Here is a 24,379-nt window from a genome sequence, read left to right as displayed (position 1 = left end):
GCCAAGTGGCATCTGATGTGCGTAGGACATTACCACCCAAATTCTTTTCCGCTAGGTCTATGGCTGGCGGTGAGGTCTCAGACCCCAAAATGGACACGCGGCAATTTTGATCTGCCGCATGTCCATTTTTCGGCAAAAAAAAAGAGGCATTTTTTGCAGGCACGCTGAAAAATGGATCTGCGTGTACCCAAAACCCGCGCCTCCACTCCCGCAACCCATTTTTCAGCGTGCCTTTGTAAAAGGACCCCTCAGTAACTACAAATGTTACCGTGGTTTTGAAAAAGATACGTTAAGTCTGAACTCCAGCAGAACACTAACCAGCTAAATTGAAAAAACTGAGCAAATAGTACGTCCATTGTTCCGAATGCAGGAGAAACAGCCCCGTGCAGCATATCGCAATTAAATTAGCAGAATGTCTTTTCTGCTTTAGCTTCTGATGTGTGGTTAGTTCACCAAAGCTAAAACAAAGATGCTTTGGTTCACAAATTAAACAACAAGTGGGAGCCTTCAATAAAACTTAAATATTTCACGAGCAGCTCCCCCAAGTGAAACGTCACCATCGGGCATGTTAGAAAGGAACCAAGCCAATGTTTTGAACCATGAAGCAGTCGTCAGCTAAGCGGGACTGCCACACAACAAACTTCATCCATTTTTCTCTCTTGTGGACTCCGAACAAACGTTCTCCCCTTTGGTAAACTAATAAAATGACACTTTTAATACAGGGCACCATCTATTACTTTCTCGTGGCTTTTAATAGGCAGGCTTTGGTTTCCTAAGGCAGTCCTGTGAGAATTTCTCTACTGGAAATACAATTTTTTTTTTTTAGACTATGGGGTTCATATTCAGTGCACTATTTTAACACACTGGCTGTGGGATTTTTTAAAAATTGTATATTCTTTGCCGTTACCCGTATAGGCAGTTGTGCTGACTCAACATGTATTATGTTAACTGCCGGTTGCTATCCGTATGCCTGTAATATTCAGTCACTATGCAGACAGCATAAGTTCATAAGTACATAAGTATTGCCACACTGGGACAGACCAAAGGTCCATCAAGTCCAGCATCCTGTTTCCAACAGTGGCCAATCCAGGTCATAAATACCTGATAAGATCCCCCAAAAGTTCAACACATTTTATGCTGCTCATCCCAGAAATAGCAGTGGATTTTCTCCAAGTCAATTTAATAATGGTCTATGGACTTTTCCTTTAGGAAGCCGTCCAGACCTTTTGTTAAAACCCCGCTAAGCTAACCACATTCTCTGGCAACGAATTCCAGAGTTTAATTACACATTGAGTAAACACATACCACCAGAAATTCAGAACGATTTAAGAGGACAAGAGCTGCTCCGATTCGCTTAAATTGCTCTAGGCCATATAAACCCTGATATTCAGTGACACTAAACTGGACAGTGCTGCTGGATCTCACATCTGACTACCTATAAAAAAAAGGGGCACCTGCATATTCAATACCGGCACCCACAAAACTAAGGGGCCCTTTTACTAAGCCGTGTAGGTGCCTACGCCAGCAAAGGTAGGCGACGGCGGGAGGGGGGGGGGGTCGGGCGGGTCGTCGGCAGGGGGTCCAGGCCCAAATCTAAGGGGGCCCAGGCCCCCCAGGCCCCAGGTAGCTACACCACTGGAATAAATCCTATAGAAATCATGCTTAGATTGAAGACGCAGACATCACATCTACTTGTAGACAAGGGCGGATGTTGGTGTATAAAATACATATACATTTTGCCTCTATACATCACCCAAACTCCTAAGTGTATGTGAAAATGGTTATGCATATACCTTCACAGTGCTGCAAAAGTTAGAGTGATTCTCACCTGGCCTAATGAAAGCAGCTCTGTAACTGGGCATCTGATAGAAGCTTGTTTTATACAGCAGGGGTTCTCAACCCAGTCCTTGGAACACATCTAGTCCGTCAGGTTTTCAGGACACCCCCAATGAATATGCATGAAATATATTTGCTTACAATGGAGGCCATGCATGCCAACTGAAGGTGGATATCCTAAAAACCTTGACTTCTTAGAATAGTGCTTTTGAATGTCAGCAGCTTGAGAAGTTAATGTGTAACTCTTTTTGGAAGTTGGTCTGTTTAGTATTTACGAACATTTGAGACCACAGACTGCTTTCAGGATGTTATTTCCATTTGCCTCTAATTCCTCCACAGCTCCTCATCTAACTCAAACCACTTCTGTTACCAGATACACTTTGAGGGGTTGTGTGTGTGTGTGTGTGTGTGTGTGTGTATGACTGTTCCCAACACACTATCCCCCGATTCTATAAAAGTCACCAAAAATTGTGCATGCAAATTTGGGCATATGTTAGGGACCCTTTTACCAATCTGCACTAAAAAGTGATCGTTTGCTGTTATCCGTGCTCTGCGGCCACTTTAAGCACAGCGGTAAAATGACCGCATTCCCATATTTTCTTTAATGGCCATGCACTCATTTCTCAATTAGCGTATGACCATTACAGCGGGAGCCTTTAGAACAGGGCACATCTACTCTCTGCGCATATCCATGCCTCCCACGCTGAAAAAAATATATTTTTCAGCAGAGGATTAGCACGCGCTGATGGGCACACTACCGTATCCCGCGCAGTCGGCTCATGCTAGTGTCTGCCATGGCTTACTAAAAGAACCCCTTCGAGATCTACCCCCCTAGTGAAAGTTTGCTGAAGTTTATCAGTGCAAATAGACACAAAATAAATATTCAAAGTTTTACGGTGCAAAAAGATTTGACATTAAGACATCTGCTATCTCCGTCTTTAATGTATAAAGCTATGAACATAAAAAATGATTCCTACCTACAAACAACTGGCTGTTAAGTTGTAAGCGGAAATGACCCTCTGAGGTTGATGGAAGAACCCTTGGTGGAAGGTTGTCCACTTGTAGAAGTGTTTCCTTGACATTCCTGTCAGCTCTGACATAGTGCCACTGGTTGTCATTCAAAGGTGTGACTGACTGAACGGTGACCTCAGTGGGACCGTTTCCGACATCAAACGAAAATGTCACTGCAGAAGGTGCTGGAATGGAAAAAGATGAAAAGAACAAGATGATCACCAAGCGAATAACTACATAGTAGATGACGGCAGAAAAAGACCTGCACGGTCCATCCAGTCTGCCCAACAAGATAACTCATATTTGCTAGTTTTTGTGTATACCCTACCTTGATTTGTACCTGTGCTCTTCAGGGCACAGACCGTATAAGTCTGCCCAGCACTATCCCCGCCTCCCAACTACCATCCCCGCCTCCCAACCACCGGCTCTGGCACAGACCGTATAAGTCTGCCCAGCACTATCCCCGTCTCCCAACTACCATCCCCGCCTCCCAACCACCGGCTCTGGCACAGACCGTTAAGTCTGCCCAGCACTATCCTCGCCTCCCAACCACCAGCCCTGCCTCCCAACCACCGGCTCTGGCACAGACCGTACAAGTCTGCCCAGCACTATCCCCGCCTCCCAACCACCATCCCCGCCTAACAACCACCGGCTCTGGCACAGACCGTATAAGTCTGCCCAGCACTATCCCCGCCTCCCAACCACCAGTCCCGCTTCCCACCACAGGCTCTGGCACAGACCGTATAAGTCTGCCCAGCACTATCCCTGCCTCCCACCACCGGCTCTGGCACAGACCGTTAAATCTGCCCAGCACTATCCTCGCCTCCCAACCACCAGCCCTGCCTCTCAACCACCGGCTCTGGCACAGACCATACAAGTCTGCCCAGCACTATCCCCGCCTCCCACCACCGGCTCTGGCACAGACCGTATAAGTCTGCCCAGCACTATCCCCGCCTCCCAACCACCAGTCCCGCTTCCCACCACAGGCTCTGGCACAGACCGTATAAGTCTGCCCAGCACTATCCCTGCCTCCCACCACCGGCTCTGGCACAGACCGTATAAGTCTGCCCAGCACTATCCCCGCCTCCCAACCACCAGCCCCGCCGTATAAGTTCCATTGGTTTCCAATAACAGAATGTTTTTTTGGTGTTAGCATTTAAATTGATGCCAAACAGAAGCCCAAGGCAGTCATGTGATCAGTTACAAGTGTACAGTCCAAAAGGATGTTGTAGTCCTCACAAGACAAACAGGAGAAAAACAAACCTCTACAAAATGCTTGGCACAAACAAAAAGGCAGTGGAGATAACGAGTGACTAATCATACAGAATTGATTTTATTAGCTTCTAAAATGACTCAACACAGGCCGTGTTTTGTCTGTGTAGTCTGTACCGGGAGTTTGAAGTCATCCAGAATAATGATTTATATAGCAATCAACATACACTGATAAATCCAAATATTATTATTATTATTTTTTTTATTTTTATTTGCTGCATTTGTATCGCACATTTTCCCACCTATTTGCAGGCTCAATGTGGCGATCGCCATTCCAGAGTGAGAGATACAAGTGGTATTACATTAAAGATCATGGGTGACGTGGAGGGGCATAATTGAACGAAAACGTCTATCTCCATGGGCGTTTATCTCCGAGAACGGGTCCGTGAAGGGGTGGACCGAACAGTATTTTCGAAAAAATATAGACGTCCATGTTTTATTCGACAATTTGTGAGCTGGGCGTTTTTGTTTTTCAGTGATAATGGAAAATGAAAGCGCCCAGCTCAAAAACGAATAAATCCAAGGCATTTGTTCGTGGGAGGGGCCAGGATTCGTAGTGCACTGGTCCCCCTCACATGCCAAGACACCAACCGGGCACCCTAGGGGGCACTTTTACAAAAACAAAAAAAAAGGTAAAAGAGCTCCCAGGTGCATAGCACCCTTCCCTTGGGTGTTGAGCCCCCCCCAAATCCCCCTCAAAACCCACCGCCCACAAGTCTACACCATTACTATAGCCCTAAGGGGTGAAGGGGGGCACCTACATGTGGGTACAGTGGGTTTGGGGGGTTGGACGACTAATAAGCATTAAGCAGCACAATTGTAACAGGTAGGGGGGGATGGGCCTGGGTCCACCTGCCTGAAGTCCACTGCACCCCCTAACAACTGCTCCAGGGACCTACATACTGCTGCCAGGGAGGTGGGTATGACATTTGAGGGTGAAAATAAAAAGTTGTGAAACATCATTTTTTTGTGGTGGGAGGGGGTTAGTGACCACTGGGGGAGTCAGGGGAGGTCATCCCCGATTCCATCTGGGGGGTAATCTGGTCATTTAGGGCACTTTTTGGGGCCTTATTCGTGGAAAAACAGGGTCCAGGAAAAGTGCCCTAAATTCTGGCTAAAAACGCATATTTTTCTTCCATTATCGGCGAAAGGCGCCCATCTCTGATTGCCCGATAACCACGCCCCAATTCCGCCTTCACCACGCCTTCGACACGCCCCCATCAACTTTGTCCGCATCCGCGACAGAGTGCAGTTGAAAATGTCCAAATTCGGCTTTCGATTATACCGCTTTATTTGTTTTTGTGAGATAAACGTCTATCTCCCGATTTGGGTCACAATATAGGCGTTTTTCTATTTCGATTATAAGCAGGATAGTAGATTAATCAATCAAGTATAAAGAGTTCATATTCGGAATAAGAGATAAAGTGGTATTAAAAATACTGGACATAGGGTAAACGCTAAACTTGTCAAAGGTTAATGATCTCATAGATCAGTGGTACTTCTTGCCATCATGAGCACTTCAACAAATAATGATACTAAAAAAATCGTTAATGTGGACATGAAGTACAGCTGATCTTTGAGATCTTTGAAGGGTTTACCCATCATACCAGTATATGACGGCTTCTGTATATATCATTATTCTGGATGATATGACACTCCTGATGCAGGCTACCTAGCCGAAACATGGCCCATGTTGAGTTGTTTTGGAAGCTAATAAAATAAATTCTACATGATTGGCCACTGCTCATCTCCACAGTCCTCACAACAACATTTATTTGCTAGTGATCCCAGATAGGAAAATAATGGGGAAACCGGTGTAAGTTTATGAAGGGTTGAAATATTATTTGTACCCTTGTGAGGCCATTCAGTGGGATGAACTGAGCAGGGTCTTGTATATTTTTATAATCTTATATTAAAAATTTGGTTGTGATAGTAATTTGGTATATTTTCATTTTCTCTGGAAATATATTTAAGCTATTTTTTTATTACTTCTTGTAATTGTGTATTATGCTTATGGTTGCCTGTCTACCATCTTAAATAGAATCTGTACAGGGAAAAGGTATACAAATTTTGATAAATAAATAAATACATTGTCTCCTTATATGGGAGAAAGTAAGGAGCCCTTTTACTAAGCCATGGTAGAAAGTGGCTCGAGGTAGTATAGGGCACATGGAATTGTTGTGTGCTAGGTCACTTTGTACCACGGCGGGGAAAAGGCCTTTTTTAAATTGAAGGTGTTAATGGCAATGCAATAATATTGAGTGGAGGAGTGGCCTAGTGGTTAGAGCACCAGTCTTGCAATCCAGAGGTGGCCAGTTCAAATCCCACTGCTGCTCCTTGTGATCTTGGGTAAGTCTACTATTTGAGATTCTCCATGGAATGTTGCTATTCCACTAGCAACATTCCATGTAGAAGCCTGCCCTTGCAGATCAGCAATGCGGCCGTGCAGGACATCAGACTCACAGAAACAGAAGCCTGTGCGGCCGCATTGTCTGCAAGGGCAGGCTTGTACATGGAATGTTGCTAGTGGAGGAGTGGCCTAGTGGTTAGAGCACTGGTCTTGTAATCTAGAGGTGGCCGGTTCAAATCCCACTGCTGCTCCTTGTGATCTTGGGCAAGTCACTTAACCTTCCATTGCCTCAGGTACAAACTTAGATTGTGAGCCCTCCTGGGACAGAGAAATATCCAGAGTACCTGAATGTAACTCACCTTGAGCTACTACTGAGAAAAGGTGTGAGCAAAATCTAAATAAATAAATAAATTAAAATTAGCACACAGCCATTTACTTCCTGTGCCTTTACTGCCACCTATTTAGAAGGCAGTAAGGGCTCACACATTTCGGGCAGCTCACGGCACACAGCCCCATTACCACCAGGAACATCCCCACACTACAAAATAGAAAAATTATTTTCTGGTGCGGGAAAATGACCTGCAGTAAAATCAGAACTGTCACAGGGCATCTGGAAGCGCTGCGCTGTAGGGTTGTTTTCCCACGCGCTGCCCCTGTGTTAGCCCTAAATAAATAAAATAGCTTCCATTAAAAACAGAAGATTCTCTACCACACACAGAGCAAACATTCCACATTATTTAGTTTCTGTGTGGTAGCTGACCTCTTCCACACAGTAATACCTACCTATTTCCTGATCTCACAGTTTTTTTCCTTTTATACATACATTTGGAATTTCATCGTTTGTTTTAAGCGTACTGTTATACTATTATGGACGTACGTCAAAATAAAAATTGGCACGTCCATTTTGGGTCTGAGACCTTATTGCCAGTCATTGACTTAGCGGTAAGGTCTCTTGCGTTAATTGTGCAGTAATCGCCTATGTGCGTCGAGTTGGAGATACCGCCCGATTTTCTGGTGCACATAGCGGACATGCATCAAAAATGAAATTACCACATGGGCCACACGGTAGGCGGGCAGTAACTCCGAATTGACGCGCATTAGGAATGTGTAGGCACCTGCGCAGCTTAGTAAAAGGGCCCGATTACTGCCAGGTACACCCTAAGGGGCCCTTTTACTAAGCTGCGTAAGCATCTACTTGCGTCCAACACGTGCCAAAATGGAGTTACCGCCTGACTACCGTGTGGCTCTTGCAGTAATTTCATTTTTGGTGTGCGACCGATACACGCGGCCGAAAAATAATTTTTATTTTCGGACGCAGGTATTGGACGCACGCCAAGTGGCGTTTGACGCACGTAGGTCATTACTGCCTGGTTACCATATGAGACTTTACCACTAGGTCAATGGCTGGCAGTAAGATCACAGACCCAAAATGGACACGCGGCAATTTTCATTTTGCCGCACGTCCATTTTCGGCAAAAATTTAAAAAGGCTTTTACGTTGAAAAATGGATTGGCGTGCACCCAAAACCCACGCCTACACTAACGCAAGCCATTTTTCAGCGCACCTTAGTAAAAGGACTCCTCAATCTCTCATGTAAAATCCGGGAGGAAATAAACACTTTTTAAAAATCTCTGTGTGCTTCCAAGCTATCCTTAAAGTGCCACTGAATATTTTATTTATTTATTTATTTATTTATTTAACACATTTATACCCCACATTTTCCCACCAATAGTAGGCTCAATGTGGCTTACAAGACCGTAGGGCAAACTACAGTTCAATTAAATAACATAACAATGTAATATAGTTCAGTAAAATAACATAATAATTAATAATAATAAAAGTAAACGTATAGATATTGTAAAGAACAACAGAAATAATAAGAGTGAATAATAAAGGCAAGGGTCCATGGAATTTGCTGTAACAGGAAGAGGTAAATTAAGTTGAGTCATGAAGGTAAGCCTTCTTAAACAGGATATCTGTATCCACCTCATCCTTGAAATAAATGAATAAATAAAACTCGAAAAAGCTTGCAACATTTGTTGAATGGTAGAAAGTATTTTGCAATTTGACTTCTATTTCTTAAAATATATCGTTTTCTGAGACGTAAGCGCAATACCATCTTTGCAAGCAGAAGGCAGTGGATTGAGATCCGGTTTTCATGCCAAACAAGTTGCACGTATCCACTTTGGAGACCGTTGCTTTGATAGTTAAGTGTGGAAATGTTCCCTGGGAATTAGACAGAATCTATTCTGAGCCTTTTCATCTGCTAAAAGGCCATTTTCTATCCAAGCATCTGGTCTGTGGAGCTTCCCTCCTCATAAGCCCTTTAGCTTGTAAATTCCATCTGTTCGGAGGTATAAAACAAGAGGCTGATAATGAGCAGCTGAAGATGAAAGAAGATTTATCCCAAAACTTTTTGAGCATCTAACTAGTCAGGAAGTTTCCGGTGTTCCGTTTTGAAGGGAGCAAGAGAACTCAATTAATAATTACCTCAGCAGTCAGTAGAATCTTGTTGGATTTAACGTCAAGCTTGCATTTTGATTGCAAAGATGAAATCAACTAAATTGGATACTGATGTGTAATGAATACTATATCATACCTGATTACCTTGAGATAATGCACCAGGAAATGCAGCATCACTTTAATGAGATGAGTGAACTAGGACCTTTTTTGTATTAATTTCTGTAGTAAAGTTATTTCAATTTCACCGTTAACCAACATACAGGTTCACATTTAGTGAATCTGTAATGTTGACGTCTCACTTTACTACTGATTGAAAACACCACTTTTTTTTTTTTTGGGGGGGGGGGGTGAGGCTAAATTCTTCAAACACAGCAAAGGTTAAAGATGCTAGTTATTCTTGCTTTTCTGTCATTATTAATTACATATTACTTGCATCCAGGCTGGTCATTGTTTTGACAATGGTACTCAGATAATTCAATAATCACCAAGACTATTATGGAATTTTCTATTGATGGTATGAACATAAGAATATAACAAAAGAGAGGGAACGAAGTACAAACTAAAGTCCAAACAAAAAAAACAGCACCATGGGCCTTTAAAAATGGAACACAGTTCTTTAATGAATGAGCCTTGGGTCTTTTTGTCAAGGCTCATTCATTAAAGAACTGTGTTCCATTTTTAAAGGCCCGTGGTGCTGTTTTTTTTTTTTTTTTTGTATGAACATAAGAATAGCAATAGTCCATCTAGTCCAGTATCCTGCTTACAACAGTGGCCAACCCAAGTCACAAGTACCTGGCAGAATCCTAAATAGTAGCAACAATCCATGCTACAAATCCCAGGGCAAGCAGTGGCTTCCCCATGTCTATCTCAATAACAAACTATGGACTCTTCTTCCAGAAACTTGGCCAAACCATTTTAAAACCTAGATATGCTAACCGCTAGTACCACATCCTCCGGAAGCGAGTCCCAGATCTTAACTATTCTTTGAGTGAAAAAAATATTTCCTCCTATTTGTTTTAAAAGTATTTCCATATAACTTCATTGAGTGTCCCCTGGTGTTTGTACTTTTTGAGAGTAAAAAATCAATTTACTTCTATTCGTTCTACATCACTCAGGATTTTAAAGACCTCAATCATATCTCTCCTCAGCCATCTTTTTTCCAACCTGAAGAGCCCTAACCTCTTTAGCCTTTCCTCATACTAGAGGAGTTCCATCCCCTTTAAAACTTTGGTCGCTCTTCATTGAACCATTTCTAATTCCACTATAACTTTCTTGAGATATGGCAACCAGAATTGAACACAATACTCAAGGTGTTGATAATAAACTTAGGGGCAATAACTATTGTAAATTATCATCAAAGCTAAGAGCTTTGATTCAAGGCCTGACTTTGGTTCAGGATCTAAAATGAGAGAAAACCTTACAGGCCCATGACTCTAACCTGAACTCCAGTGTGACTGCAGAACTCATGATCTGTTGTGACACTTTCATGCAGCAGAATGAGGAACGGGCTTAGATGGGAAAACAGCAACATGGTTTAGCAACATGGTGGTCACAGATGTTCTGCAGCTAACAGAATAAGATAACTCCTCTGGAAAATGACCTAGCTTTCTAAGAAGAGCTAGTCCATTATATTATTAGCATTTCCAAGAAGAACTAACCAACTCATTATCATAGCCAATCAGTGTTGGCCATGGTGTTGTCATGCGTTGTCATGTGTCCAATGGGGCGTGATTGTTGTTGTGTTACCTGTAGTCTGAGAAGACCTATAAAAATGTATGTACTTCCTACTTCTTTAGAGACTCAGACCCAGAACACCACCTATGTGTACCTGTGGTATTGTACTCTCATAAGCAATTAATTGTACACTAGTAAAAAAAGCCCCGTTTCTGATGCAAATGAAACGGGGGCTAGCAATGTTTTCTTCTGTGTGCATGTGGGAGTGTGTGTGTCCCTGCCCTCTGGCCTCTCTCCCCTCCCCCCTCTGAGTCCTTCACTGTTACAGAGCCAGCGATTTGATTTCGTGCTCTGCTGTTTTCCTTCACTGACTGTGTTACAGAGAGGGCGGGGCAGACACTCATAGGGAAACCGGATATCTCGCCCCCTTCACACTTCCGGATGGGGCTTCATAGAACGTTGGTCTTGCCTTTTATATAGAGAGATATACATGGAGAATAATAAAAGTATTTGATTGCTTATATATTCTTTGGAGTCTCAGATGTAAGCATCACGGTTGTGTTGTGGCTCTGTGACCCCCCCCCCCCCCCCTCCATGAGAGGTTAAAATTTGTAATTGAAACTTTCTCTTGGTGAGTAATAAAATCTCTAACTTCACTTTCTCATATGTGTGGCCTTGTATTTTATCTCTCTAAAGCTGTTATATTATATATGATAGTTTAGAGAGGTGGTAAAAATACCACTGGTCTTTCAGCACTCCACAATACTAAGTAGTGGATATTTGGGACACTGGAGTAAGAGTGAAAAGACAGTGATAATCCTAGAGTGATAAGGGGAGCCCATTATTAACACTATTCACATGGATAGTAAAAGCCCACTAAAATTTTCACAGTGCAGCTAAAATGAAGCCTTTTTTAATAAGTGTGTAAAGCAAAACAAAACAAATAAACAAAAGCAAAACTGCTAACACCAAAATGTGTACCATTCATGTTGTATATATTGGATTCACCCCTCCCCCCCAATCCGCACACAATAGCCAGCACAAAATGAAAGGTTCAGTTCTGAAGTAGGATTTCATTCCTACTGCTCCTAGAGGAAGGTCAGATGACACAACAATTCTGGATTTGTCCAACATGGAACAGTAACATCTCTCCGTGACAAGCACTGTATCCCCTTTCAAGACCACATCCCACGAAATCAGGCTCCATGCCATCCCTCAAGTCATATCTCAAGCTTGTGGTGGTGCTCCAGAACAGGCTGTGTTGGGGGGAGGTGAGGAGGTTGTAAAAGGCAAACAAGACCCATCAGATTCTTCAGTTCTTCCTATCTCTCAGAATTTGCAAATGGAAAACTAATTCAAATGAAACTCAGCTTGGTTCTGTTTTGCCCCTCTAGTCTGTCTCTTTAAGCCTCAAGCATCTGTGCTGGTTCTTTCTCCTGTTGCCCCTCTGTTTTGCGTCTTTAAGGGCCCCTTTTACTAAGCTGCGTAAGCATCTATGCACGCCCAACAAAATGGAGTTACCGTACAACTACAGTGTGGCCCTTGCGGTAATTTCATTTTTGGCGCACGTCCGATGCGCGCGTCTGAAAAATATTTTTTATTTCCGGACGCGCGTAAGGGACGTGCACCATTGATGCGCATAGGTCATTACTGCCCAGATTCTTTAACACTAAGCTGGCAGTAAGGTCTGAGACCCGAAAGGGATGCGTGGCAATTTTGATTTTGCCGCACGTCCATTTTCGTAAAAAAAAAAAAAGACACACCTTTTTTACAGGCACGCTGAAAAATGGATTGGCGCACGCTCAAAACCCGCACCTACACTACCGCAAGCCATTTTTCAGAGCGCCTTTGTAAAAGGACTCCTAAGTCCCATGTGATATCACTTCATCCACTAGATTTAAACAGCAGTTTTTCCCAGCACCTGCGCCATTGGAGTCAATTTAAGGAACAGGTCCTGTGCCTTGAGCATTCCTTGGAGGCATCACTTAAGACAGCACCTTTCTTCTCTTCTGCTTTGTCTTATTGAGCTGATTCCATCTGGATTAGTTCTTATCTTTGCTTATTGCATTCATTCCATGTCTTCAGAGGTCCTTTACCTATGTTTCTTAGCATTGTGTGACCCCCATTACTGAGGAAGAGGCCATCTACTAACTCGTATCCTTCCACCTGTACCTGCAGATAGGTCTGCTCAATATGGGGGTCTTTCACTAAGCCGCGGTAGCGTTTTTAGCTCGTGGTAGAAATCAGCTGGCAGTAAATGACGAGACACCCACAGAAATATAACGGACGTCTCAGCATTTACCGAGAGCTAAAAATGCGAGTGCGGCTTTGTAAAAAAAACCCCATATGTTCTCTATGCTCTAAGACCTCATTACTCTGCAATCCCATTGACCAGTCTCAGCTGCACTACTGAGACTTGCCTTAAGATAAGTGATACTGCCTGTCTATTACTACTACTACTACTTGTCATTTCTATAGCGCTACAAGGCATACGCAGCGCTGTACACCAAACACAAAAAGACAGTCCCTGCTCAAAGAGCTTACAATCTAGATAAGACGGGTAAACAGACAGAACAATTAAGGGTAAGGGAATAATAGGTGAGAAGTGGTTAGCAGTCAAAAGCAGTGGTAAAGAGGTGGGCTTTAAGTTTGGACTTGAAAACGGTCAAAGACGGGGCCAGACGCACAGGCTCGGGAAGTCTATTCCAAGCGTGAAGTGCAGCAAGACAAAAGGAACGGAGTCTAGAATTAACAGTAGAGGAGAAGGGGACGGATAAGAGAGATTTATCTACAGAACGGAGTGCATGAGGGGGGGGGGGCGTAGGGAGAGACGAGAGTGGAGAGGTGAATACACTTATAGGTCAATAAGTGAAGCTTGAACTTAGATTGTGTCCTGTCGACTATTCATTTTTCCAGCAGGACCATCCTCAGAAGAGTGGAGGAGGTGTGACCATTCTTTCAGAGTCTCATTTTTCCATCAGTACTATTTTATGTTTACCTTATGTTTTTCTGATGCACTGTTGATTTAAATATCTTCTCATCATTCTGATTAGTTATCACCCCTCTAGCGTCTGTGTTCTTCTTAGATGAGCTTTCATTGTTAATCGCCAACTTAGCATGTGAGCCATTGGCATCTCCTAAATAGGAGGTAGAGAGTGATCCCTTGTTAATTTTCTTTCAGGTGACACGAACTAATGCAAACATTAGCACATGCCCTACATCATGAGGAGTACTCTAGAAATGGGCTTTAATGCACAGGAAAGTCCTGTATTAGTACGCTCTGAGCCCATTTCCTACTGTCCTTTATTAGACATGTCCCTTCGACTTAGATATGGAAGCTTCTTTTATTTTCATATGTAGGATCAGATCCACCAAGCATTAGCTCACTATTGATTATATAAAACTTTTACTTCTGATATTAGTTATAGGTAAATTAGACTACCATAATGCTCTTGAAAATGGTCTCTCTCTGTCCTCTTTTAAGTACTTGCAACTAATTCAGAAGTGGGCTTGGTGCATCTTTATGCAGGTCTTTCCTGCAGGCTAAGCCCATTTCATAGCTGTAAATTCTGCCTTTTTTAATTCTACCTTTTGTTGATTATATGCTATTGTTATCTTTAGCACGCGGTAGTGGAAAATACAACTACTTTCTTCTCAACAAAAGCTCAGATTGCAAATGTGAAGAGAAAGAAAGAATACTCGGTGGAGGAGTGGTCTAGTGGTTAGGGTGGTGGACTTTGGTCCTGGGGAACTGCGGAACTGAGTTTGATTCCCACTTCAGGCACAGGCAGCTCCTTGTGACTCTGGGCAAGTCACTTAACCCTCCATTGCCCCATGTAAGCCGCATTGAGCCTGCCATGAGTGGGAAAGCGCAGGGTACAAATGTAACAAAAAAAAAGAGGATGAAAAAGACCTCAGCTGGCTGTAATCATCAACAAATGATATAAAAACTGGTTTTATTCAAAGAAACCAGTAACTTCATAAACACAGCTCACAGTCTCATTTAAAGTCCCAAATATTCATCATCATTGCTCGCTTCACAATACAAATCCATCTTTATGACTGTCAATTTTTAATATTTTCCAAAGATTTTTAAGTCAATGCTTGCTCTTCAATATCATCTGCACTCCAGTGTCTACATATTCAACAAAAAAGCACTTGGCTTCAGCAGTGAGGGCAGCGAGGATGATCCCTATGGGGACCCGTTTCACCTCCCAGGCTTCTTCAGGGAATTAAATGCCCTCCCGATGTTGCCAAATCAACATAATCATGTCATCTCTCTCAATCCGCTGCCTTCATTGAACTGTCCCCTCTGTTCCCACCCATCAGACTCCAGCTTTGAAAATGTTCGCCTTGATCCAAAGTGGTAGATTATTGATAGGGGACATGGTAATCATTTTTGAGAGCCAGAGCAGGCCGGACAAGAGCAGAGGACAGCTGCTGCCCCACCTACTGTGCCATTAATGACCTCTCCTCCAGGTAAAGCCCAGGGGTGATGGGGGCAGGGGAACCAGGAAGGGTGTGGAAGGGTTGGAATTGACACATGCAAGTAGGTTTAGGTTACGGTGAAGGGCTTATATGGTGGGAATGGAGAAGAAGGAAATGTAAGTCACTGTAACATAATGTTAGAACTGTTCACTTGTCGAGAAACCATTCAAAAAGCAATGGAATAGGGTTGCTTCAAATTCATAGACTTAGGCCAAGCTCTTAATTCATGGCTCTAACCCTTGATTGTACCTCCTCACTTTTTCTCCCATTGCACTTCTAATGTAAAGTTCCAAAATTATTATTTATTTATTTACTCTGTATGTCACACATCAGAAGCACAGCGGTGAATGAACGAGACTGTCTCATCTTCAGATATGTACGTAATCTGTGTTGTCTTGAAGATCTAAGCACAAGGTCATCTTTCACTCATTTTTATGCTGGTCCATTAAAATGAAGCAGAGCCTGCATAGAAATCAAACATCCCCCCATATATAACATAGCAATCAGTATTATATGCTACATTTCCACTGTACAAATATGCTATAATGTCAATTTGTTTATACTAAGTTTACATCAGCTGCATTTGGAACAGAAATGCTTTATCTTCAATTGTTCTGTACCTTTATAAATACATCTCAAAACTGATACAGTAAACTATATAAATAAACACTTACAGCTCATTTCAATGCGTATAAAATCCTTAGTCCCCAGATTCTCCAGGAAGACACCAGACGATGCTGTGGTTTTGAAGAAAAATGAGATGTCGGTGCTGATTTCCGCATGCAAGGTGGGAAAGTGGAGGTAGGAGGCCTCTGTGGTAAACGAAGCTGCGTTCCAGAATTTTCCTGAAAATTAAAACCCATCATTTAGTGTCGCCTGGGATACAGGAAAACAAATTCTGCAAAGTAGAGCATATTGAGCAATCTTTAAAAGTGAACTAAACTATTTGAAGAAGAATCTATATCCACCCTTCCTATCTCAGATAGTCTGAAAATCCTCAGCGTAACAATGGACCGTAACCTAAGCCAAGTGGCATCCACAACAAAGAAAATGTTTCACTCAATGTGGAAACTCAAACGCTTAAGACAATTCTTCCCGAGGGAAACATTCCACAACCTGATACAATCAATGGTACTAAGCCACGCAGACTACTGCAATGGAATTTATGCAGGATGCAAAGAACAAACCTTAAAGAAACTTCAGATCGCACAAAACATGGCAGCCAGGCTTATATTTGGAAAAACGCGAGTTGAAAGCGCAAAACCCCTCCACAAAAAGCTACACTGGCTCCCAAAGAACACATTGCCTTCAAAATCTACACCCTGGTTCACAAAATCATCTACTGTGAAGCCCAGGGATACATGACAGACCTGATTGACTTACCAACCTGAAACCGAATCAACACGAGCATTTCTATATCTGCACTACCCAGGCTGCAAAGGTCTTAAATACAAATCAACCTACACATCCAGTTTCTCCTACATAAGCACGCAATTATGGAATGCATTACCAAAAGCTTTGAAAACGACGTACGTCTTGTTCAGAACCCTTATTTTATCATCCTCACTTTAATATTCCCTTATCTTTTGTTTGTTCTGTCTGTCCTAATTAGATTGTAAGCTCTGTCGAGCAGGGACTGTCTCTTCATGTTCAAGTGTACAGCGCTGTGTACATCTAGTAGCACTTTAGAAATGATAAGTAGTAGTAGTAGTAGTAGTACTTAAACTTCCGGAAATCACTAAAGACTAACCTGTTTCAAAAGGCATACCCTACCGCAGTGGCGTAGGAAGGGGGGGGGGCGGTGGGGAGGTCCGCCCCGGGTGCACACCGCTGGGGGGTGTCGGCGCCTCGCTGGTTCCTTGCTCTCTCTGCCCCAGAACAGGTTACTTCCTGTTCCGGGGCAGAGAGAGCAAGGAACCAGCGAGGCGCCGACACCCCCCCCAGCGGCGTGCACTCGGCGGATTGGCTCTCCCGCCCGGCTCTCACCGCCTTCCAGGTATGTTCTCGCGGGGGGGGGGGGGGTTGCGCTACGGAGGGGGGAGGGTGCGTCACGCTGCACCCGGGGGGGGGGGGGGTGCGCAGAGGCAACCCGCCCCGGGTGTCAGCTGCCCTTGCAACGCCACTGCCCTACCGACCCAACTTAAATGCCTGAACTCTGCAACACAACAAAACTCAAGTATGTCATGGACATAACTCAACTCTTCCTTTGTATGATTCCCTAATGTGGCAGTGCTCTATGAACTTTATCCTACCACAACATCACTTTGTATTTGTTCACCGGAGACTTCAAAGCCTCTTCGGTACTATGTAAGCCACATTGAGCCTGCAAATAGGTAGGAAAATGTGGGATACAAATGTAACAAATAAATAAAACATAGCAAGAGTTCCATGGTATCCATGTTGAATATTTACAGTCAATATTTTAGAAAAATTAAAAAAAAAATAAGAGCCCAAAGATGGGAGCAGAAAACTCCCATCATATCATATGATACAAATAATTATCAAAATGTATCCATTAAATATACTTACGGTCACCATAGCAACGCAAGGGTCCAATTCTCCATGCAGCTTCTGAGTTTGACCTGTTCGTGTCCGTGATCACTATCTGAGTGACTGGCAAATGGTCTTTGAAGGAAAGAAGACCTGTATCATTAGTCCTGAAATATAAATCAAACATGTGTCTTCCTCAGTTTAGGTTTCACCAATTTCATTCAAAGCTTCTTCAGAAACGGCCTTCATTATAGGGCTGGAAAAGAGTATTTCAGATGTATCAACTACATAATTTTAATGGGATTTGTCAGATGAGAAGGTAGCCATATTCCAAATTGCACTGTGCAGCACCTGGCACCCTATTTCTTGGAAATTCTGCTAGATTTAAATGTGTGTTTGCAAATCTTTTCCAACAAATAAAGACCATTGGTTTCATGAGTGAACCAGAGTGCACACTCAAATAGTAATCACTCTGGTTAATTTAAAATTAAAAGAGTATGGCATGAGCAGTGACATACCATTTCATTAATCCGAGGGGTGAAGAGCTGTGCCAGATTTGTTTTTAATCCTTGCCACATTCATGGAGACCACTTTACCTCAGCCTCTTTATCCATAGAGAGAAAATTGACTTTGACTTGGCTACAATCTCTACATTTAACCTTACTACATAGTAACATAGTAGATGACAGCAGATAAAGACCTGTATGGTCCATCCAGTCTGCCCAACAAGATAAACTCATATGTGCTACTTTATATGTATACCTGACCTTGATTTATCCTTGCCATTTTCGGGGCATAGACTGTAGAAGTCTGCCCAGCACTAGCCCTGCCACCCAATCTCCGCTAAGCTTCTGAGGATCCATTCCTTCTGAACAGGATTCCTTTATGTTCATCCCACGCATTTTTGAATTCCGTTACTGTTTTCGTCCCCTCCACCTCCCACGGGAGGGTATTCCAAGTATCCACCACTCTGTCCGTGAAAAAATACTTTCTGACATTTTTCTTGAGTCTGCCCCCCTTCAACCTCATTTCATGTCCTCTAGTTCTACCGCCTTCCCATCTCCAGGGGATCTTTTTACCAAGGTGTGGTATAAATTCGCCTTAGCATGCCCTTATGTGGGTTTTTTCCCGCATGCTAAGACCGTTTTTACCATAGCCAGAAAATGGTCAATTTTCTTTTTTTTTTCAATTAATGACTATGTGCTAATGTTGCTGATTAGTGCTGGAATGTCTACTTTCCACACCCAGACATACCTCCCTCCATGCAAAAATGAAAAAATATGTTTAGCACACGGGTAGTTTACGCTGATTGGGAACCTACTGCAAGATGTCTGAGCACGTCTCATGGTAAGTCTTTTTAAGCTGCGGTTAGCGCATTGCACTTAGGGGCCTTTTTAATACACTGCGGTAAAATGGCCCTGCAACGTCCTCGGCGTGTGGATTTGCTGCACGTCGAGGCCTCTTTTACTGCAGCGGGGCTTTTGTAAAAAAAAAACCAGGAAATGGCTGTGCGGTAAGTAGATACTCGCCATGTTGGCCATTTCCTGGGGAAGTTCTTCCTGCTTCCTTTTTAGGAGCAGATAGGGGCTCCGATGCTAACCCGGCGGTAACTGGGTAGCATGCGTCACTGCCTGATTACTGCTGGGTAAGTCCCCGGTGGAAATAAAAACAATTCTGGCACGCCAGAAAAGGCACGCGGTGGGGGCTGCACTACCATCAGCTCTCGTGGTGAGCCAGCGGTAGTTCCAGATTGGCTCACAACTACTACTACTACTACTTGATATTTCTAAAGCGCTACTAGGGTTACGCAGCACTGTACAATTTAACATAAAGGACAGTCCCTGCTCAAAGAGCTTACAATCTAAAGGACAAGTGAACAGTCAGTCCGATAGGAGCAGTCAAATTGGGGCAGTCTGGATTTCCTGAAAGGTGAGAGTTAGGTGCCGAAAGCAGCATTGAAGAGGTGGGCTTTAAGCAAAGACTTGAAGATGGGTAGGGAGGGGGCTTGGCGTAGGGGCTTAGGAAGTTTATTCCAAGCATAGGGTGAGGCGAGGCAGAATGGGCGGAGTCTGGAGTTGGCGGTGGTGGAGAAGGGTACTGAGAGGAGGGATTTGTCCTGTGAACGGAGGTTACGGGCGGAAACGTAAGGGGAGATGAGGGTAGAAAGGTAGTGAGGGGCAGCAGACTGAGTGCATTTGTAGGTATGAAGGAGAAGCTTGAACTGAGTGCGGTATCTGATTGGAAGCCAGTGAAGTGACCTGAGGAGAGGGGTGATAAGAGTATATCGGTTCTGGCGGAATATAAGACGTGCAGCAGAGTTCTGAACAGATTGAAGGGGGGATAGATGGCTAAGTGGGAGGCCGGTGAGGAGTAGGTTGCAGTAGTCAAGGCGAGAGGTAATGAGAGCCACTTTGTAAAAGGGCCTATTAGTGCAGCTTACTAAAAGGACCCCTAGGTGATTTGGGATTATAGGGGGTTAACCAATCAGATCCTTACTTTATGGCTAAGTGCTGAAAAATCATTGACGACTGTTAAATAAGACTCACGAGGTCAATCTGAATGGAAATTCAGCCTAGAAAGAGGTCCATTCTAGATAATGGTAGCCTTTTGCATGCAATCTGACTTCATCTCAAAGCATATAATTGTGTGACATCATTGTATTTCCCCGGTTTGATAAATGTTTCAAACAAATTCAGTGATCAGTTGATAGAGGGCTGGTATGCTGTAGTCCAGGGCATGGCAAACAGAATTGCCCTTTTTGGTGAATATAGGCTAAATGGGATGGTTGCTCTGCTGTACAGATGAACTAACGGAAATCAAGAAGGGAAGTTGTAATGTGTATTGAGGGCCTCAAAACTTGTTAGATGCTATAATATGAACATTAAAAAAGTGGACAGACTTATGGATCCTGAAGTTGTCCTTAATCTTTCTGGTTTAAGTCGCGAGATATCTGTGGATGCCTTTGGGAATGAAGCAGAGTTTTGGGAATGTAGGGGGAGGTCTTTTACTAAGCTGCGATAGCATTTTTAGCTTGCGCTAGAAATCAACAGACGATAAATAACCTAGAGATGGGAGTAACTAGTGAGGTAATTAAATTCGCAGATGACAGAAAGTTATTCAGGGTTGTCAAGTCGCAGGAGGAGTGTGAAAGATTACAGGAGGACTGGGAGATTGGGCGTCCAAATGGCAGATGAAGTTCAATGTTGACAAGTGCAAAGTGATGCATGTGGGAAAGAGAAACCCGAATTACAGCTATGTCATGCAAGGTTCCGCGTTAGGAGTCACAGACCTAGAAAGGGATCTGGGAGTCATCGTTGATAAGACGTTAAAAACTTTTGCTCAGTGTGCTGCGGCAGCTAAGAAAGCGCACAGAATGTTGGGTATTATTAGGAAAGGGATGGAAAACAAACACGAGGATGTTATAATGCAGACGTATCACTCTAGGGTGAGACTGCACCTCGAGTATTGTGTTCAGTTCTGGTCACCGCACCTCAAAAAAGATATAAAGGAATTGGAGAAGGTGCAGAGAAGGGCGATGAAAATGGTAAAAGGGATGGGAGGACTTCCCTATGAGGAAAGGCTAAGACGGTTAGGGCTCTTCAGCTTGGAGAAGAGGCGGCTGAGGGGTGATATGATAGAAGTCTATAAGATAATGAGTGGAATGGAGGGGACAGAGGTGAAGCATTTGTTTACACTTTCTAACAATAATAGAACCAGGGGACATAAGATGAAGCTAGAATGTGGTAGATTTAAAACAAACAGGAGAAAGTTTTTCTTTACTCAGCGTGTAGACAGACTCTGGAACTCATTGCCGGAGAATGTCCCTCTATGTTAAATTGTACAGCGCTGCGTAACCCTAGTAGCGTTTTAGAAATGTTAAGTAGTAGTAGTAGTAGTAGAATGTAGTGACAGCAGTTGGCCTTGCTGAGTTTAATGGGGGAATGGACAGATTCCTGAAGGAAAAGTCCATTGAACATTATTAATTTAAATTTTTGTTTTGTTTTGGGGTTTTTGCCGGGTTCTTGAGGCCTGGATTGGCCACTGTCGGAGACAGGATGCTGGGCCTGATGGACCCTTGGTCTTTTCCCAATATGGCGGTGCTTATGTACTTATGACACCCATTAGAATCCTATGGGCGTCCCAGGTTTACCACCAGCTGATTTCTACTGTGAGTAAAAATGCTACCGCAGCTTAGTAAAAGACCCCCTTAAACTTTATCTGATTTTGATTGGTTCTTGCATGATAAAATGAAATAAATTTGAGATAGACTGGAACAAGTAAAGGTGGTTAAGGGGAAGGAGAAAGCCTTGGGGATGTTGAGGAACTTTATTTTTTTAACCTGTCTTAGCAACTAAAACGCTGTTATTGCTTCAGGCAACAAAGGTTGGAGTCAGCCATATTCAGCTTGGTTAATTAAATCTATGTAGCTCAGTTTATGGAAATCTTGCAAATTAATATCAAGAAACCTGGGAAAATAAACGAATGTGTAAGTCATCCAGTCTTAAAGAAAGAACTTTTAGAAAAAAAAAACCCAATAATGTGAATAGTTATAGCCTAGTGGTTAGAGAACCAGGCTTGACAGCCAGAGGTGGCTGGTTCAAATCCAACTGCTGCTCCTTAGCAGGACATTTTTTGAGGGGGTACTGAGTACTGGCACCTTTTCCATTGTCTGCTAAAATTGACCCATGGTCCCCAAGTTTTAATGAAAGAGCTCAGGCTCTACACACCGATTCTACCTTGCCATAGATTCTGTGACTGGTTGCAGGGAGCCTTGCCATTGTGGGGTGGGTCCCTCAGTGATCGCCCCGCCCCTGAAGGATGGCCTGGCATTTGAGTACCGGCACCTTTTTCGCTAGAAAAAAATGCACTGCTCCTTAGTATCTTGGGCAAATCACTTAACCTTCCATTGCCTCAGGTACTTTCCTCCCCTAGCGTGCCATTATTTCTGGTGTGTACCCAGCGGTAATCAGGCAGTGCGGGTTAATGCAGGAGCCCTTACCGCCACCTCAATGGATGAAAGTAAGGGCTCCTCCCTGAAATGACCATGCAGCAAGTGCTTTACTTGCCGCATAGCCATTTCCTGTAAGAAGGCCAGATTTCCCTTTTACCAGCTGCGGTAAAGGGGGGCCGCGGCGCATGTGTAAAACAAGTGTCGATGCTACAGCCGGCCCCCTTTTGCTGCAGCCTGGTAAAAGGGGCCGTAAGTTCGTCTGAAAACTACCTTCTAGTTCAATGCAACAATTTATACAGAACAGACAGAAAATGGAGCACGTACGTAAATTTTAAGGGGTATGTTTACTAAGGCGTGCTATTGGCGCCTTAGTGTTTTTAACGCACATTAAATGCTAATGCACCAATGGGAATGTATGGGCATGTTAGCGTTTAACCTGTCTTAACTTTAAAGGTGCATGAAAAATGCTAATGTGCCTTAGTAAACATACATAGCTTTGGAACGCTCTGCCAAGATCCATCCGAACAATCAACGGCCATGTACCCTTCAGAAAAATGCCGAAGACCCAACTTTTCAAGACAGCTTACCCGAATGACCCAACTTAACTTTATAACCCTTCCTCTTCATCCCGGTCCCGATGATTATTATACCTTAGTCTATATATCCCAATCTCCTTATACCCTTATCTTTCCTTCTCCATCCTTTACCCTTTATCTTCTCCTCGCCATCCCTCCTCTCCTAACCTCTCCCAATCTCTTTTCCTTTTAAGACTTTGTAATTGTAATTATATTTACTATGTAAGCCGCATTGAGCCTGGAATGTGTGGGAAAGCGCGGGGTACAAATGTGATAAATAAATACCCCTAAGAATGTTGCAACACAGAAGTATCTTGTCACAGACTACAAAATATCAGACATAGATGGCACTATATGATCCTTTTTCATGCCTACATTTTTTTTCATGACTACACTATTAAAATTTCCCAGATTTTGCACCTACAGCAAAAATTCTCATTAAATATAACTTCAAGAGACAAATCTGTCATGCTTTATTACTCAATATTATACTTTCCTCCCTATGTTCTGCCCCCAGGTTAATTAATTCTGATATCTTGTATGAAGATATTTTAAATCACACTTCAAGTATTCCAGCGGATTATGAATGATGAGCTCTGGTCTATACCATAGCAAATTTCACAGTAATAGAATTTTGTTAAAACTCTTTAAACATAAATTACAACTAGGTAACCTGATATTAATATGGTAGTTATTATTTTTTACTTTTTCGATTAAATCAAATATACCATGACTCCTTGAGGACCGTATTTCATTCCTCCTATGCGCTATTCATATCATGTGAGAAGTGACCAAAATGATAAACGGGATGGAACTCCTCTCATATGACGAAAGGCTAAAGAGGTTAGGGCTCTTCAGCTTGGAAAAGAGGTAGGTGAGGGGGGATATGAATGAGGTCTACAAAATCTTGAGAGATATAGAACGAGTACAAGTGAATTGATTTTATACTCTTTCAAAAAGTACAAAGATTAGGGGACACTCAATGAAGGTGCCTGGAAATACTTTTAAAACAAATAGGAGTACATATTTTTTTCACTCAATGAATAGTTAAGCTGTGGAAATCATTGCCAGAAGATGTGGTAACAGTGGTTAGTGTATCTAGGGTTAAAAAAAGGGGTTTATCCAGCTCCTGGAGGAAAAAGTCCATAGTCTGTATTGAGACAGACATGGGGAAGCCACTGCTTGCCCTGGGATTGGTAGCATGGAATGTTGCTACAATTTGAGATTCTGAATGGAATATTGATACTCTTTGAGGGATCTAAATGGAAT

General features: G+C 43.0%; 1 protein-coding gene across 4 annotated transcripts in view; it reads right to left on the bottom strand.

The window, feature by feature from the left end:
- The window catches only part of CNTNAP5 (contactin associated protein like 5), a 531,488-nt gene that overhangs the window by 104,767 nt on the left and 402,342 nt on the right, over window positions 1-24,379 (bottom strand). For all 4 annotated transcript variants that reach the window (XM_030209381.1, XM_030209382.1, XM_030209384.1 and 1 more), the window contains 3 exons: window positions 17,624-17,751; window positions 15,769-15,939; window positions 2,814-3,032 (listed from right to left, as the gene is read on the bottom strand). In XM_030209381.1, the coding sequence (XP_030065241.1) occupies window positions 2,814-3,032; window positions 15,769-15,939; window positions 17,624-17,751 (518 nt within the window). The remainder of the gene's footprint in view (window positions 1-2,813; window positions 3,033-15,768; window positions 15,940-17,623; window positions 17,752-24,379) is intronic.

The sequence above is a fragment of the Microcaecilia unicolor genome, chromosome 7 (genome assembly GCF_901765095.1).
Source record: "Microcaecilia unicolor chromosome 7, aMicUni1.1, whole genome shotgun sequence".
In the NCBI taxonomy this organism is placed as follows: Eukaryota; Metazoa; Chordata; class Amphibia; order Gymnophiona; family Siphonopidae; genus Microcaecilia; species Microcaecilia unicolor.
The sequence above is the reverse complement of the archived record's forward strand: the minus strand, read 5'-3'. Positions and strand labels throughout refer to the sequence as shown.